The sequence below is a fragment of the Kryptolebias marmoratus genome, linkage group LG9 (genome assembly GCF_001649575.2).
Source record: "Kryptolebias marmoratus isolate JLee-2015 linkage group LG9, ASM164957v2, whole genome shotgun sequence".
Classification (NCBI taxonomy): Eukaryota; Metazoa; Chordata; class Actinopteri; order Cyprinodontiformes; family Rivulidae; genus Kryptolebias; species Kryptolebias marmoratus.
In genome coordinates this window covers 15,690,952-15,708,950 of record NC_051438.1, presented here as the reverse complement: position 1 = coordinate 15,708,950, position 17,999 = coordinate 15,690,952, and the positions used below count along the sequence as shown (strand labels likewise).

At 42.5% G+C, this 17,999-nt stretch overlaps 3 protein-coding genes across 11 annotated transcripts in view; 2 read left to right on the top strand and 1 right to left on the bottom strand.

Annotated features, from left to right (window-relative positions):
- Positions 1-681: 681 nt before the first annotated feature.
- tmem126a (transmembrane protein 126A) lies at positions 682-2,397 on the bottom strand. Its single transcript, XM_017424126.3, has one exon. The coding sequence runs from the start codon at positions 2,248-2,250 to the stop codon at positions 1,636-1,638; it is 615 nt and encodes a 204-aa protein (XP_017279615.1). The 5' UTR covers positions 2,251-2,397; the 3' UTR covers positions 682-1,635.
- A 391-nt stretch (positions 2,398-2,788) lies between these two features.
- On the top strand, positions 2,789-10,338 carry clk4a (CDC-like kinase 4a). Its single transcript, XM_017424182.3, has 13 exons — positions 2,789-2,929; positions 3,801-3,961; positions 6,318-6,558; positions 7,175-7,277; positions 7,617-7,683; positions 7,799-7,915; positions 8,006-8,172; positions 8,259-8,353; positions 8,439-8,568; positions 8,650-8,732; positions 8,823-8,902; positions 9,419-9,509; positions 9,628-10,338. Exons 2-13 carry the CDS (start codon positions 3,801-3,803, stop codon positions 9,829-9,831), a joined length of 1,539 nt encoding a protein of 512 aa, XP_017279671.1. The 5' UTR covers positions 2,789-2,929; the 3' UTR covers positions 9,832-10,338.
- A 973-nt stretch (positions 10,339-11,311) lies between these two features.
- si:dkeyp-44a8.4 (collagen alpha-1(XXIII) chain) overlaps positions 11,312-17,999 on the top strand; it is a 187,750-nt gene continuing 181,062 nt past the window's right edge. For 6 of the 9 annotated variants that reach the window (XM_017424152.3, XM_017424151.3, XM_017424155.3 and 3 more), the window contains exons 1-2: positions 11,312-11,885; positions 13,166-13,235. In XM_017424152.3, the coding sequence (XP_017279641.1) occupies positions 11,592-11,885; positions 13,166-13,235 (364 nt within the window). In that variant the 5' untranslated portion in view covers positions 11,312-11,591. The remainder of the gene's footprint in view (positions 11,886-13,165; positions 13,236-17,999) is intronic. The other 3 variants (XM_017424156.3, XM_017424150.3, XM_017424149.3) reach the window with 1 other exon arrangement.

Sequence of the window (17,999 nt, the reverse complement as noted above, 5' to 3'; positions counted from 1 at the left end):
TATTATTTTGTGTAACATACAAAACCACGAGCGGCTTAAAGACTGGAATGATTTCGGTTTTTCTCCGGGGTGTTTGGGTCACCTTTGGCTTTGACATCACTGCAGGATTTGTGGTTCCTGAAACAAGCTTTTAATAAAAAAAAAAAAAAATACCCATGCTCACTTTCCACTGGGTCTTTTTTTTTTTTTTTTTGAGTCGTTTTTTCTTTTAATGCTTGCTTCTACATTCACAAAAACAAAGTAAAGATTAATCTAACTGCTGTGAATATTTACAAGTGTTTTCCTAAGTAGAAGAATTACAATAACTCCTGTGGAATTGACGGTTTCTGTAAGTAAAATAGGGATAAGTGGTCAGTTATTAAACTAGTTAATTAGTCATTTGACAATTAATGTTTAAAACTATTACTTTAGCAGAGCTGTACTTAACAGAGTTATTGTTACAGAAACATAACTTCACACTACGTTGCTGTCATCTCTAAGCATAACATTTAAAGTTATTCAAATTATTTTGCAATAAAACCAAAACAAGCAAATAATCTGCAGGAATTAATCGGTTTTTAAAAGACATAATTGCTGTTTTGAGGAAAGACTAATGGACTTATCCTTTCAGGGTTAAACTGAATCCAAATTTCTGCAACTGTGAATTGTCATTTTAGGAGAAAATTAACTGTTTCCCTAAAATTAGGTAAAAATAAACCATTCTTTTATTTGATTTAAGGTGTGTACTTATTTTGTTATATACAGTTTTAAGATGAAAAACAGGAAATAAGAGCCTTGCACTTTAGGAAAGCTGCAGTGGTGAAGTGCTCGGAAGCAGCCACTGCAGCAAAAATATGACTTTCAAAGAAAAGAAGTTGGATTTTAAAAAAAATTTGTTTTCTGGAAATTTAATCCTAAATGTTTGCAAATGAAACTTCAGCCTGACAGACGTCTGAAACAAGTTCTGTCAACTGATAACATTTATTTCTTAGCTAATATCTGCCAATGGTGAGCAGGGAAATGGATTTGTACCTTTTCTCCCTAATTTGGATCTGTTAAACAAAAATAATAATAACAAAAAAAAAGACATTTTAAAGAGACAGTTCAGATATTTTGAAGTGGGGTTCTGTTATGAACAATGAAAGCAGCATTTCTTGAAGAATTTATAAATCTTTACACTTCCGTAGGTTTTACATTACACTAATATTAACATCAAATTGTATGGTTAGTTGTGAGTTTCAGCTAGCTGTCAGAATAACTGAGTAATGTAAAACCGATGGTGGAGTAAGAAATGTCAGCATAAACCACTGTGAAACATTTGAAACAGGCGTTGGTTTAAAATGACAAACATCCACTTTGGTCTTGACCCTGCTCAGACTAGCCATTAGCTCATCAGCTCCAGGCCTTTTGGAAAGCTGCTCACAACAGGTTAATGTCTACAGAACCCCACTTCAGATGATATGAGCTATTCTTTAAGTGCTTTTTATTTGACAAAAACTATTCTATATAGCATAAATAAGTACTTAGGTCTTGCGCAACATGGTATTTAAGTGTGCCATCTATAACTTTGGGGCTTCATGGAAATCCGGCAATCTGCAGGAGTTAAGATTTCATTTTATTTACATCAGTTTAAAACATGTTTGACTTCAGTTCAGTTTATTCTCGCAGCTCTTCCTCCTTGCCGAAGGTTATCCGGGCCAGCTTGATGTAACTTTCAAAATGCCTGGAGCCCAGGTAGCCGCCGAAGAAGGTCTGAAGGACGAAAACTGGCCTCATTTTCATGAAGACCGGCCTGGAGATGTCCGCGCAAAAGCGCAGCACGCTGCCCTTCTCCGGCAGGGGAGCCGAGCTGTACTGGGCCGCGAGCCCCAAGTTGACGGGCAAGGCCAGGAGGATGGGGTACAGCCCCCCGCCGACCAACCCGATGAGTGCGCCTCGGATCATCGTGCAGGAGGGGCAGCTGAGGTCGCCGGACAGCAGGGGACCGGAGACCGCCCCGTGGTACAGAGCGGCCGTGGTCAGGAAGGGCAGCACGGCCATCGGCAGGCTGGAGGCGAAGCGGCCCGCCTGGACGTTCAGCACCCTCCGGAACAGACTGTTGGAGACCAGCCCCGCCAGCCCGGCGTTCCCTCCCAGGTACATGGGGCCGTACGTGAAAAGTTTCTGATCGGTGTCGGGCAGCTTGTCGAAGTTCTTCATCAACATTTCGGCAATCGTCGCCTGCGTGAACGCGCCGCGAGGGCCGCTCCTCTGCTCCGCGTTTTCAGACATCTTGGGAGGGAAAGTTGAAGCAAAAAGCGATTTTTAGTATCTCGGTTCAATATCATGTGGTTCTCTTTGCGTTTAGACGGATCTCAGGGCAAACACAGGGCGCAGACATGTAATTTACCCACAAGTCAACGCGCCTGTTTCGTGGGTTTTCGCACCCTGAGTGCGAGTTGTCAGGCTAATTCTCAAATTAAAAGTTGAATACGAAAATAAAGACTATGATGCAGATTTTTGAGTGTATGGCACACACGCATATTTCTTAGAGGAGCACGCATTAGCGGCTATTTGAGGCATTTTTCTGGGTCTGAAGCATCCAAATTACAAACTAAGACCATAATTATGAACGTAAATATTTCTATGGACTTATATACAATGTAAAAAAAACTTTCCTGTTGTTCCTAAAGCATAGTTGTTGGTTTACTACAAAAATGACATTGTAGCGCGCACAAAAAAAAAGATTTAAAAGGCTGTACCTGAAGAGAACAACAAGTCCCATGATGCACCGCGATGGGCATGGCTATTGTGTGTTGCGTCATGAAAATTGGTGAAGAAAGTTCCATGAGCTTCTACGGAAGGTCGCCATCTTTGAAGACGAGGAGTCGGAGGCAATTTCTCAGTCTTTGTCCATAATCTTCAAACAAGCGATATCTACTGACTTTCAATCTTACAACCATTAATTACGGTAACTTATTTTAATCTTTTAAATAGTGGCGGTGTTTTTTATTTTGGTAAATTTGCTTTTTTGTCTCTTTTTCTTTTACAACAATTCGACGTCTCTCCTCAACTGCGAGCTGACCGTTGTTTACGCCGTTGCCATATAAAACATATTTATTTTTAATTTTCAAATCGAAGCGCTGCATTTTTGCATTCTTTTCGGTTGCCACGTTAAAATTTGAGTGAAAACAACAAATTGGGTGTTGTTTTTCAACGTTACAAGTTGTCATTACGTAATTGGAAAATCTCAGGAGCGGGCCGCAGGCCTCCATTTTCTGTCGGTGGATCTCTCCGCAACCAAACTGAACAACAGGCATCTGTTGTTCTAGTCAGCATTAGGATGTCGATTTTTAGTCGAAGAGCCAATCAATATGTTTAACTCACGATGATGCAGTTTCATAACACAAGCATGTAAGTAAAAATGGGTACGGACGTTGATATGACCGAGCTTTAAGGCTTCAGGCCTAGTCGTAGAAATGTCGTTCGTTGCAAATTGTAGTTTCAGACCGTCATAATTGCGACAATACTTGATGGGATTTCTCTCTCTCTTGCATTCAGTTTGGCTTTACATTTATATTTAACATTCGATTCGCTAGGCTAAAATGGCATTTATAAAAAACTTTGTAGATTTTAACCTGGTGAGAGCAAAGATCCTGGCAGAGCCAGGTGAAAGATATTCATGGTAAATACCTGTTAAAAGGAGGTGCATATAATCTTTCATGTGGGCATTTTTCTCCCCTCAACAATGTAAAACGATGCCAATAGAGAGATTTGTTTCCTCGTGTTTGATTAGGATTCTGTCTTTTGAAATAATTTTCTACCCCCTGTTTGTGTTGCAGATGCGCCACTCAAAGCGAATGCGCTCTCCGGGTGTCTGGCTGGATGAGTATATCTGGGAAGAGAGGATGGAGTGTCGCAAACGCAGAAAACGGGACTCCTACAGCAGCGAAAGAGAAAACAGATCCCGAAGGGCTCCCCTTTACCACAAGGCTCATGGCGGGTAATTATTTAGTAGTGTTGGCAAAGCACAGTGCCTTTTGGGACGGTTTTAGAGTTCAGTGTATTTAATACAGCCGGCTGAATTATATTCCAGTTTACCGGTATTAAGATGGAATAATTTTAGCAAGGTAGTGCCACGTCTCTTAAATCTGTTGCAGGGAGCAACATGACAATGTTTACTCGTTGTTGTAGAAACATTGTCTTTTATATATTAGCAGAAATGATGTCCTGTTACACTTCGGTTACTTTAAGCACCACTTTACTGCTTCTGTCAGGTAATTAAAACGTTAAAGTAAGAACATACTCTTAAGAAGCACTTTTATTGCAGATCTAATTATAACTATTAGCTTTGTTTCAGTGAACGGAAGTATTTTTCATATAAATGCCATTGTGCCCGTTTTTCTAAATCAAACAAAATGGAGTGCAATTTAATTGAGCAAACTCACAGGTTTTCTCTTTAAAAAAAAAGACTTTCGATGCAATCTCAATACAGACACCTGGGGGCAGTATTGGACTTCACTTTTGTAATGTGTAACCAGACTGTATTATAGGCAACACGTTGCAGATGTAATTTAAAAATGTAATTTTTAAACTTTTAATAGATATGAATTGATTCTAACCTTAATACTCCCTCTTCTGTTGTAGTATTCAAAAAAAATTTACATATTCATACTCCCTGTTACTGCTGGAGAATAAGAAGAGGTCAGCTTGACAACTCTTTCATGCCTTTTAGGAATTCAGTGGTAACATAATAATTAAAAATCCTTAGCTGCATCTTTGCAGCGCAAGCTATAAATAGTCTTAAACTAATGTACGAGTGTTGGGTGAGTAAATTTAGACCTGAGTGCAAGTAAGTTTTGAAAAAAGATTTTTTTGTTTGAAGTTCATATTAGAAGTTCTGTAGATTTAGGTAGTATGAACATTTTACAGTAGAAACAGTGAAGTTTGTATTAAAGGTAGGAGCACACCTCTTTCTGTTTAACTTGAAGGATCTGATGATAAGTTTATATAACTTGGTTCACAGCACACACACCTTTCTTAAGTATTTCTTGCACAAACTGAAAAATGTTGCAATTATCTGCCCAAGTAAAAATCAATCAAAAACTATTTTTTGTTTGTTTACTGTAAATCAGTTTAACTGTTTTAAATGACTTAATAACTAAACTTCATCTACTTACTTCACCTTCATGTTTATCAAAAACACTGGAGACTGAGCCTAAAATCATTGTTCACAACTACTTTTTCTTTGCCTCAATGACAAATCTCAAATTACTGGATCAAATAGACAGTAAGAATTTAAGCTTTGATCAAAAAATGGTTCCGAGCTCAGCTGATATTTATATTTGAAACTTTTGTTCTGTATTGTATTGAATCTAGTTTTTTTTTTTTTTAAATAACCCAAAGTGTTCTTAGAATAAACTAGCAGTTCATCTTTGGGTTTTTAAATAATCTGTTTTGTGCTGCAGATATTTAAACATTCTCAGCCACCTTTAAAATGCATTTTTAATGTAATTAGCAGCTTTCTGCTGTTGGTGTGTTGCAGTGCAAGGTTTTTGTGGAGACATATTTTGGTCCAAGAGGTTACATTAGATGTTTCCAGATCTACTCTAATTTTAGTTCTGTAGAGAGGCAGACTCCTTATTGGCAGACAGCTGATACCAACTGGGTGCTAAGGCTCAAGAGGTTTCTTGGTCTTTTTTGAGTGCTAACATGACAGGCTGGGCTGGAAGTGATTGGAAACCTGGTTGTACTGAGGGTTTACTATGATACTTTCGCAGTAAAGAAGGAGTATAAATTTTAAGTAAGGTAACGTTTGGTATGTGTACATTTGGGATATGCCAATACTAAATGAGTAGTTTTAAAGCAAATGTAGGATCACACAGGTGTTTACTTCTGGAGTATCAAGATGAATAGCATATTATATTACGCACCATCAACTTTCAATGACCTGCATTTCAACTCAGCCAGCAAGGCTCTCTGACAAGATGAATGCTTTTTGCAGCCAAGCTAGGTGGTAGCTGTATAATTTAAAAAAATTGCCAAAAGCGTGGAGTTACATGTTCTCAAGTATACCAATAACAAGACTATTTTTGCAGCGATAATCGGGTTATTAACTTGTCCCCTGAGCTCCAGCCACTTATTGAACAAGATGCAGGCTATTTGATCAGCATTCTGCCAACAACAAATGTTACAAAAGGTTCAGGGATAGAGTGTCAGGCAAAAGGCTGGCCATTAGGACCATCTTACTCAGTCTTCATGTTGGTGCTGGATCAGTCAAGAACTTGGACTCTGCTTGGCCTGACTTGTCTTTTTAAGTGCTTCTTTTTATATGTTTGTCATAATCTGTTTGATTGCAGGCAGTACCTGGAGGCCCGCAGTTTAAACCAGAGGCTGGATTCCCAGGAGAAGTACGCACGTGAGCACAGTTTCGATGTGGTCTGCGCCGACGACGGTCATGAAGACGCCTACAAGGATAGAGACCTTGACTGGCACCACTACAGCAAGTCGTCGGGGCGTAGTGGGCGCAGCAGACGAAGCAGTCACAGGCACAGAGACAGAGGGCGCAGGCGAAGTCATTCTCGCCACAGGTCCTCCTCGGTACGGGAAGCTCCTTCTCCCTTCTCCTTCCATCCTCTGTCTATATCGCCAGATTGTATTGGTCATTATCACTGGTGTTTAGCCAATGCTAAATACCCATCTCTTTGTCTTTATCTCTGTGCTATACCCTTCTTAACTGAGCATGATTTCCATATATAGTAACTAGGAAACTTTGGGGTTTAGGAAGTAAGATTTTGGGGTTGTTTAGAAATATGACGTAGAAAAGTGTACCCAGTTATTATGACAACAGTCAGTCATGAGACATGATGCTATATAGAAACATTGAAAAATAAGTTGATGTAAAAAGAGTGTAATCAGTCAAGTTTAAGTTTTTTTTGTGCTACTCTGAGAACGTCTCTCATCTGTAAATCTTGTTGCCATGTTTTTCTTCTGTAACACACACCATGTGGTGGCCGCCGCCCATTTTCTCTGACGGGGCTGAATTTGCATTTGCTGCTCCGTCCATTCGCCTGGTGGTGTTACTGAACGGGCTGAATCTGTCCACCCCTTCATCTCCCCCTTCGGCCGGGTTGAATGAATGACGATGTCGCATTGTGGTGCCGGGTGCTGGTCTGATGGGTTGTTGTGATGGCGGATTGCGGCGGTTCCGGTGCAGAGGACGAGCCATCGCCAGCGGAGCAGGAAAAGATCCAGGAGTGTTGAGGATGATGACGAGGGTCACCTCATCTATCACAGTGGAGACATGCTGAGAGCGAGATGTATAGAATATATACCTTTTTTTTTCTTCTGTTCACACTTTGTCTCTCTCACTCTCGTTGTCTGGTTATTTCCAATCATTAATTTAAAGCCTTACATATTTTGGCCAGTAGATTTTTTTTTCTTTATAATTTTTTCTAAGCATTTTTATTTATCTTTTGGTCAGCTATTGCTCATCAGTTAAACATTCTAAGAATTGAATTATATGCCAATGTTCAAAAACCTGTTTTTTAGTATTTCTAGCCATACAGAAATATAATTTGATGCAGTAAAACAGCTAAAGGCCAGTGTTTTACTCTGCCAGTCCTGGGGTTCTAATTTCACTTCTCTATTTCCTGTAGATGAGATTGTGTGTACTCTAGGAGAGGGTGCCTTTGGGAAAGTCGTCGAGTGCATTGATCACAAAAAGTAAGTTTGAAACCATAAATGTGAATTTACCGTGGAGGAATTTTTTTTTTTAATTTGTGAACTGCTTTCATTAATTATCAGAGTTTAATCCTTGAAAATCTTGCCTGTCCTTCAGTAATAGAGCTCGAGTGGCTCTGAAGATTATTAAAAATATAGACCGCTACCGAGAAGCAGCTTTGTCTGAGGTAGAGGTGCTTAAACAACTGAACTCCCTCAACACTGACAGAAGATAGTAAGTGTAACACATGGCAATGACAGAATGCAAAGATGTTTTATTTTGTCACGGGGTAAACTAAATGTCTTCTCTCTCTTTTCCTAAAAGTGCCTGTGTGCATATGCTGGACTGGTTTGACTACCATGGGCATATCTGTATCGCCTTTGAGCTGCTTGGCCTCAGCACGTACGACTTCCTGAAGGAGAACAACTTCCAACCTTTCCCTGTTGATCAAATCAGGCACATGGCTTACCAGATCATTAGAGCTGTGAAATGTGAGGAATTAAGTTACTTTGTGCACAAAGGATGTGTTACTTTAAAAAAAAAACATGGGTTTAAAATGTTTGTTTTTCTCTTTCAGTTCTGCACAAGAACAAACTGACTCACACAGATCTGAAGCCTGAAAATATTCTCCTAATAGATGGAGACTATGAAATGGAATATAACCGTGAAAAGGTAATTTTAGTAAGAAGGTTGATGCTGGTGTGCCAGAGATCCTGAGAGCAGCTGTTTGAAACTGATGTTAATGTTTTGTTCTCAGAGAAGAGACGAACGGACACTGAAGAACCCTGATGTGAAAATTGTGGACTTCGGTAACGCTACGTTCGATCACGAGCACCACACGTCTGTGGTGTCAACGCGTCATTATCGTGCTCCTGAAGTCATTTTAGGTAAGGCGACTCCTCCGGTTCAGCACCAAAGGTTTAAACTTGTCCTCGGCGTGTGATTTATGCAGTTTGTGTATCTTTCAGACCTGGGCTGGAATCACTCTTGTGATGTCTGGAGCATTGGCTGTATACTCATCGAGTATTACCTCGGAACGACCCTCTTCCAGGTGAGTGGCAGCTGGATTTTTCAATCAACAACTCCTTCTCTAATAACCCCAGTGTTTTAACAGATTTGCCTGCTTTGTTCTCCTGTTCAGACTCATGACAGTAAAGAGCATCTTGCAATGATGGAGCGAGTCCTGGGCCCCATCCCTACAAACCTGCTGGAGAAAACCAAGTAAGGCTTCAAAGTGTTGCTTATTTAAACAGCTGGGCTAATACTGTAGTTATCAAGCTTGTCTTTACATTAAAAACATAAAATGCATGCATACACAGGAACAGTTCCCCTTGTTTGGATTTTAATTAAGTCAGTCATGCCCTCTTATTTGTGTTAACATTGCAGAGTAATGTACGTTTTAACCAAAAACCGCTGACCTCTCCTGATTGTATTTGGCACATGGCATTGGCTTCAGTAATTGTTTTGGTGGTTGACCGACTTCAAATTGGCTTATGATATTCAAACTCACTTGATTAAAGTATAAGCACAAGGCCGAGTGAAACAAGTTATAGTTGAATACATTACCTTGTGGGTAAAACTGATACATGTCCAAGTTGTTTTGTTTTTTTAACCCATGTCAAACTCAATCCTATGCTTGTTTTATGTGGAAATTAAAGCCTTTCCAGATGGTTTTGCTGAGACGAATGAAATCTTGGAAGGAATGTAATGAATTTTTCCTAATTGTTTGTTCCGTAGGAAACGGCGATATGTTCATCGCAACAAGCTGGACTGGGATGTTCACAGCTCGTCAGGGAGGTACGTCAAGAAGCACTGCAAACCCCTCAAGGTAAGAACAGTCTTTTATAATGATGATGTGGTAGTTTGTCCCAGGCTGATTGTCTTTTTCTCATTGTGTTCAAAATGTTAAATCTATTGATGACTTCCTGTTTTCATTCCCTCAACAGCATTACATTTCTTCAAAGCGTGAAGACCACCGGCAGCTGTTTGACCTGATAGAGAAGATGATGGAGTACGACCCAACGAAGCGCCCCAGTTTGGAGCAGGCCCTCAGACATCCCTTCTTCTCCTGCTACTATAAGAACAGCAGGAAAAGCAGCAGCAGAGGCAGCAGCACCAGAAGCAGCAGCAGCAGCAGCAGCAGCAAATGAGGCTGAACTTGTGTGACCCTTTTAAACCTCTCACCTGTGCCTTCGGCCAGGACCTTGGCGTCACCGTGACGATTCTCAGCCTCTGCTCCCTGACTCTCCAGGAGAGATGTTCTCTGACTGCATCAGTCACTGCTCTGCTTGGTTCGTTTCTGTCTTCGTCTCGCTCATTCAGATACGTTTTCATGCCATAAACCCAATTCAGATGTTTGTTTTTTGTTGTTTTTTTTCCTCCTATTTAAATTGTAACATTAATGGAGCTTTTTAAATTATGAATTGGTATCTCCCACCCCCCCTTTATTTTTTTCTCATCTGTTTTGTGAGGTAGGGGATGAGTAATGTAGCATGAAAAACATTTTCATTCGTTCTTTTGGTTTGTGAATGTGTATATAAAAAAAAAAATAATAAAGCAGGAAACATGTACATAGAAGTTGTTCGAATATATACATTTTTTTCATTGACTGGTGATGTAATTTTTTTCAACGTGTCAATAAATGTGACAAAAGAAAAGTTGTTTTTTTGGGGGTTTTTTTTTTGGCTGCAGTAGCTGCATTAGTCCACATGATGGCAGCAGAAGGACTATTTCCTCTGTTTGTGTTAGCCACCACAAGTAAATCAGACCTAGCATTTCCTAAAGAAATGGATGTCACCTGCCTGCAGGATGTGAGGCGACACGCTAATGGATGGTTCAAGGCGGTTCAGATGTTTCTCTGATTTGAATGAGAGGGTGATTAACAGGCTCCTGTAGGACTTGAAGACATGCAGGTTAGTGTTCCTCAAGGAGCAGCGTTGGGAATCACTGCTTTGAGGATTTGGGAGCAAATGGAGAACGTGTGTTTAGATTCAACTCCTAAGTCATGATTTTGGGAAGTGACTCACTATGGACCTGTCAGCTTCATCAGAGCTCCAGTCCTCTTTAGAAGTACTTATTGCAACGTAACAAAGGTCTGCCACACATTTTTTTCATGACTTCATGTGTCCTTGTGAGCTCTGAGTAAAGTAAGTAGATAAGATGTTACTGTAAACTTCCTGGTTTAGACAAAAGGTGTTTGAATGCTGAGCTCTGCTTTGATCCCAGATCTTTATTCTTGACAGTAGTCTTCCTCATTCAGTCTCTTTCCTTCTGGTTTTAGCAGCAGATAATGTCTTACATCCCCACCCGAACATCTCGACTCTACGCCTGCCTGATTCTGTCAAACCGAATCCTCCTCTTGGTTTTCGGCAAATTTGAGAAGCTTTGTTTACACTGAGTGCGTCCCGCATCTCAACATATCAGGGGTGAACTCTTTGAAACTGCACCATCTGATCCGGTTCAGGATAACTTTTTTTTTTGTTGTTGTTGCTGTTGCTAAGTTTTATTTCCCAGTTAGCAGTGATTGCCTTACACAGATCAGTCTCGCTCCCGTGCTGTCACCCCCGCAGCCTCCCACGTAGTCCGGGGGGGGCGGGGCGGGGCGCATCCGCAGCAGCCCGACGCGCAACTTTTTAGAAAAAGGAAAACATCTGATCCACTCGGAGTTGCGCTCCTCCGTCTCCCCGCAGGAAGCTCCGCGCTGACTGTCCTCATCACTCCCGCGTCGTGATCCCTGCGCGCAAAAAACAAACAAACAAAAAGACTAATTTAGAACAGATTTAATGGTGTTGATGCGCCGATCAGTCAGTCCCCATTGCCTGCAGTAGAGTTTAGTGGCAGAACTAGATCAAGACAAGAAGTTTTTATTCGTATTGTTTATTTGTTAGTTGCTTCTGCCCAGCGCAGCGGCATGGAGACATCCAGCGGCTCCGAGCCGGCGTGTCAGTGCGCCCGGCCCGCGGTGGTCCAGCGCTGGCTGCCGGGGCTCCCGGTGCTCGCCGTGTGCCTCCTCCTGTCCCTGAGCTCCATCACCGCCTGCCTGCTGGTCAGCCTCAGGACCTCCGAGCTGGAGAGGCGGCTGCAGGTGGAGATCGCGGACAAGCAGGCGGCCGCCCTCCTGCAGCCCGCGCGCAGGGCTTTCCGGAACCAGGACGGGACCCTCGTCGCCGAGCTGAGCGCCCCGATCGGAGAGCTGGTGGAAGAGGTACAGCCGAGTTTTTTTTGTTTGTTTGTTTGTCTGTGGGCTTCTCTGATCCTCTGTCTGTTAGCAAAATATTGCACGAGTCAGTGAACGGATTTGAATGTAACTTTCAGGAATTAGTCTTTGGGTGCACAGATACAACTCATTAAATTTTGGAGTCGACCCGATTAGAAATGGTCGCCACATTAAAGCGATTTTGACAAAATACCAAAGTTTCTACAGCGCAACCAGCAGATAATGAGCTGAGACTCTGTGTGGTAGTAGCTGAGAGTGATCTACAGCTTCAACTCTGAGCACTAGCTGATCGCGCGAGGTAATGTGTTTAAAACTTTGGCTATAACTATTTGGTTAAAGTCTGCCTGTCTGTTGGCATAATATCTCATGAACCACTGGATGGATTTCAATTAAACTTTCAGAAAGCGATCAACGGATGTGCACCTACAACTGATAAACTTTTCGAGTCACCTCTATTTAAGATGGTTGCAACAGCCTGCTGACCTCAGAAAACACAAAGATGGCTACAACTCAACCAAATTGACAGATAATGAGCTAAAATTTGTTGTGGTAGTAGCTGGGCCTCGCCCCCAACACATACTCTGAGGTCAACACATTGTGCGGCATTTTTGCTTTAAACCTTGACATGAACTGTTGGAGTCTGCCCTGTTTGTCTGTTAGCAAAATATCTCATGGACCGCTGAACGTATTTTCATGAAACGCTCAGAAAGTAATCAGTGGCTGCACATCATCATCTGATTAACTTCTGGACTCAACCCAATCAAAGATAGCTGCGGCAGCTTAGCAACCTTAACCGGGACAAAAATGGCTGCACCTCAGAGAATCTTACAGTTACGGAGCTAGAATCTGGCCTGGTAGTAGCTGAGATCCATTCACAACACGTGCTGTAAGAGATGGCACATAATCTAATTTTCAGGGTTTGACCAAAACTGCTGTAACTTTGTCCCTTCCCAACATAAGATGATCCTGGTCTAAAACTGTGGCATGAAAGGCAGCCGGCGGGTGATATGCATCGCTTTAAAGAGAGGCAGGCTTTATATTACTTCTAAAACACTACACAGTCCTGAGGGGTTAAATGGACATGCAGCCAGTATCTGCTTGTAATTCTAATGAATGGAAAAGAAATATGAGCAGCTATCAGACCCTGTGCTTTTTATCGGATGTACTTGTGATCATGTAAATAGTCTGAATTTGTGTGACTTGGCTGGATTTATTTTTACTTTTTTCCTTATCTCACAACAGGATTTGCTTCATGTTTGTGTTTGCAGAAAGTGGTGTCTCTGATGCCGAAGTTGCGGACAGCTAGAGACGTTGGCCAAGAGTGCTCCTGCCCTCCAGGTACCCGTGAGAGTTACGTGTCTGTTTCGAGCCCATCCTGGGTCGTCCAGCCTGGACCCTGCAGTTCTCTGTCAGTGTGTGTGTGTGCGTGTGTGTGTGTGGGTGAACAGAGCAGCCGTGTGCCAGGACTGCACGGCGTTTGGCTTGTGGTGTTTATTACAGGGCTTGTGAGATTTCCTGGGGTGGAGAACAGTGTGTGATCCACATCATGTAACACACACATACACACACACACACACACATTATGCCTGTGGATTTAAGAAAGATGCTATGTCTCTCTTATTTTGAGGTCAAGTTGCCTTTTTGGTGCGTTCTGAGAGTTGCACAGGAGCTGCATGTTTGAGAGCTGACAGGTTTTAGCTGAGCTGAGGAAGTCGGGCTTCTGTCTCGAAGCAACAAGTTGTGAGCTGACAGTCGGAGGTTCCAGTCGTTTATTCGTTTCATTTTAATTAGACTCCTTAAAGAAAACACGTGGACAGATAAAAACCAGGAAAACGCCAGCCTGAGCGCTGAGTCAGCGTTCAGGCTGTTAATAAGGTTGGAGTGACTTCACTGCAGCCTGTCACTGAGCTGCATGCTGCTCTCAGCTGTTTCTCTTTGTTGCTTTCGCTGAACTGTTGTGTAATCAGGTGATTTTTTTTTTTTTTTTTTTTTTTGCTGAAATCCAACCCTTTTCGCAAGTATTCATAAGGCTATTTAAGGTTCTTTTGAGGTTTTGCTCTGAAGAGGTTTTTTTTTTATTATCATTTTGTAAAGGCTGCATTGTTCATCTCAGCTTTGATCTAGCTCGCTGCTTGTGAACATTCCTTCAGTTGGATTTCTCAAGACGAACGAATGGGTTCATTCCTTAAAGCGAAATACGCGATTTCTCAGTTTATTTGAAGCGGGTAAAGGCTAATTTTGTGGTTTGCCGGGGATATTTAGAGATGGATGTGCCTGCTGCGGGCTGGGGTTATGCAGCAGAGTTTGTGTGTGTGTGTGTGTGTGTGTGTGTATGTGTCCAGCCTTTGAGGGGGCCGACTCTGTGGCTGTAAGCAGAGACCCTCCTCTCTCCTTCAGCACCAACTCTCAGCACTTGAAACTGGAACCATTTTAAAGCGCCGGGATCACAGGCATGAGGTATTTCTGCCTGTCTGCGCTCGACAGCCCCTCTGCCACACAGCACCGGTGGCATCTCTGCCATTACAGCTATGCCCCCCACCACCACCACACACACACACACACACACAGCAGGGGGCTCGGCTTTCAGCGTGTGCAGAGGCGAGGGCCACCGACGGGGGGCAGCATTCCTGCAGCGGCTCTGCGGGGCGGGCGACGATGAGGGTGTCGCATCTCTCCACTGAGACTTCTGACAGTTTAGCTGTAATAAAGAAAAAAAATGTCCTTATTACGGCCGAGCAGAGGCGGCGTCTGTAAACGGCGCGGGGTCCCAGACTCTGACGAAAGGGAAAAGCTCCGACACTTTAATCCTGGCACATACGACGCGAGCAGCAGTCGTTAAGTGTTAGGCAAACTGTCACTGAGAGCAGCTCTGCTTACAAGCTTCAGGTGTTTGCAATTATCGCCCTCCTGCTCCCCCAACTCTCTCACACACTCACACACACACACACACACACATGCGTGTACAGCATGCTCGCTGTACAGACAGTCATTACTTACACTTGAACATGTTTATGGTGCCTACAGTAATCAGAGTCATGTGGCGGCTGTTGGTGACCTGTGTGAAAGGATGTGCGCCGGATTGTGTTTCCTCAACTTGGATTTATTTAAAAGCTGATGCTAAATAAGGAGCACAACATTTGTTTACCAGTATCCACCATTCGTGGCTCCACAACCTAAAATGTAAACAGAATTTTGGTGCACAAAACATTTTTTTTTTTAAACAAATTCTCTCTTATTTTCTAACAGTTGATAATCCACTTTATGGTCCTTTATTGAATTGTTTGCTGCCGTGAAAGGCGGGTGATCATGTAATTATGTGTGTTCGTTTGTCTGTCTGTTAACAAAAAAGCTCTGGACTGATTTTAATGAAACTCCCAGTGGATGCACAACTGATTAACCTTTGGAGTTGACCTAATTCAAGATGGCCGCCTCAGCTAATCGACTTTAGAAAACACAAAAATGGCTGCAACTCAGTCAACTGTGCAGATACCGACTGAGCTAGTCATCCTTAAAACGTTCTCTGAGTGCTAAAAGATCATGAAAAATCTGTGTTTAAAATGTTGCCATTAACTGTTGGAGTCTAACATGTTTGTCTGTTAGCAAAATATCTCATGAACCAGTGGACAGGCTTTAATGAAACTATGGGAAAGTAATCATTGGATTTACGTCTACAGCTGATTAGCTCTTGGAGTTAACCCAATTGAAGATGGCCGCCATAGCTAATTGACTTTAGCGAACACAAAAGTGGCTGTAACTCAGCCAGTTTTACAGATAATAAGCTCAAACCTGGTGTGGTAGTAGCTGAGAGTGATCTCTACACACACTTTGATAGAAATCCTAACAGATTATGTGAGATTGTTATTTGAAACAATAAAAAAATGTGAGGCATTTCTTCAAGAAATACTACTTTAATTCATTTGTGTATTAATTCCAAATTGGAAGCTGGTGTGTGTGTGTGTGTGTGTGTCCGGCTCCGTTTAAACTGCGCTCGGTCAGCCTGTGTAGTGCATCAAAGTCTTTGGTGTTGGTGTGTGTGAGGTTGAGAGGTCAGGCCTACTGCTGCTCAGGCAGATCATTTTTCATCAGATAAGGGGTCATTTGCACACTAAATGGGTGCCACAGGACCCCCCCCCCATATTTTCATCTGTGTTTGTGTGTATAATTGACGGGGCATGCTCACAGCAGGGTTCATTTAAACGTCCGCATACCCACGAAAAAGCCCAACTTTAGACAGGAGAGGAGGGCTGGCCCGTTCCTGGTCCCGGGCTCTTCTGTGCTCGAGGTTTCATTTTATGATGCGCCAAATGTTTCCAATCAGCGCCACGTCTGGACTGCAGGCGGGCCGGTTCAGCACCCAGACTCTTCTCCTCCGAAGCCGCGCTGCTGTAATGGATGCAGTCTGTGATGTAGCATCGTCTTGCTGGAACGTGCGAGGCCTTCCCTGCAAAAGACGCTGTCTGGATAGGAGCTCATGTTGTTCTAAAACCTGTATACTCTTTGGAGCCTTTCCAGATGTGTCAGCTGCCCATCCCAGAGGCAGTAATGCACCCTCATACCATCAGAGAGGCAGGCTTTTGAACTGAGCGCTGATAGCAGGCTGGATGGTCCCTCTCTTCTTAAAACATTTCTTTGTTTTGTCTCAGTCCATTTTAAACCAGCTTTGGTCCGGAGAAGACAGCAATGTTTCTGGATGCTGCTCATATTTCTTCTTTGCCTGATAGAGCTTTAAGCAGCATTAGTGGATGACACAGTGGACTGTGTTTACAGACAGTGATCTGTGGACGTGTTCCTGAGTCCATGCAGTGATGTTCATAACAGAACCAGACCTGTTTTTAATGCAGTGGCCCTTGAGGGCCCGAAGGTCACAGGGATCCAATATTGACTTTCAGCCTTTTGTCCTTTGAGCTCAGAGATTTCTCCAGATTCGTGAAATCTTTCAATGATATTATGAACTGTAGATGATGGGATATTCAAAGTTTATCCAGTTTTCCATTGAGGAACATTATTCTGAAATTGTCCCACTACTTTTAGACGTGGTTTTTTGCAGGCTGGCCATTTTTATGTCTGAGAGAATCAGCCTCTTATTGACTTTTTGCCAATTAACTTAATTCGTTACAAAATGCTCCTCTAGCTGTTTCTTATTCGTACCGATTACTTTTAGACTTTTGTCGCCTCTGTTCACCTTTTTTGAGATATGTTCAAAATGATTTTTATTATTTTTCTAAAAATGATACTATTAAACATATATATATATTTATTATATCCCACTCTAAATAAAATACGGGTTTATGAGATTTGCAAATCACTGCATTCTGTTCTTATTCACATTTTACGCAGTGACCCGACTGTTTTAGAACTGGGGTTGTAAGAAAACTACATTTTCTGCGTGTTTTATAGTGTCTCAGGAGTCCCGTATTAGTGGTGGCTAATCATAACTCTGCTGCTCTCGGCAGCTTCTGACGTTTGGTTTGAAGCCCGTCTGTCTGTCTGGGGATCAGCCTCTCACCTACAGGAGGCAGAGGCGGAGCTGCCCATGATCCCTCTCCCACCTGGAGGAGGAAACAGGAAAAGAGATGGAGCGCCACAATGGGGCCAGCGTTCCCCAAGGCGGCATTTTGTTTTTTTAAAGCCGTAATAAATCAGACAGGAAGCTCGCTGCTACCTATAGACCTGAAACCTCTCGCCACGGGAAGAATACACACGGCACATACGATCCATTAATGGCCATTATAAAACAATAACCGCAGGAAATTTGTTTCCCTAAGCGGCCTTGTTGTAGATTTGTTTCACTAAGGGCTGCAGCAACATTCCATGTGTGACTCACGTGTTTGTTGATGTCTGCCGGCACATGTTTCGATGAACGTCTCATGGCGACTGGCCGCGTTGTTTGAAATTCACGGTTTATGAAGTCGGTCATGAGGAGAGTATCCCGTGGCAGAAAATCCAGGTGGCTTTATTGTTTTATGCTGCAGGGGGAAAGGGATCCCAAACAGGGGAGTAAAACATACAAGCTTTGGAGCACAAATAACTTTCTGCCCCGCTGCCGCACGGAGTCGGGCATCCATGTAGCAAAAACTCCAATAATACATTTCACAAGTATTA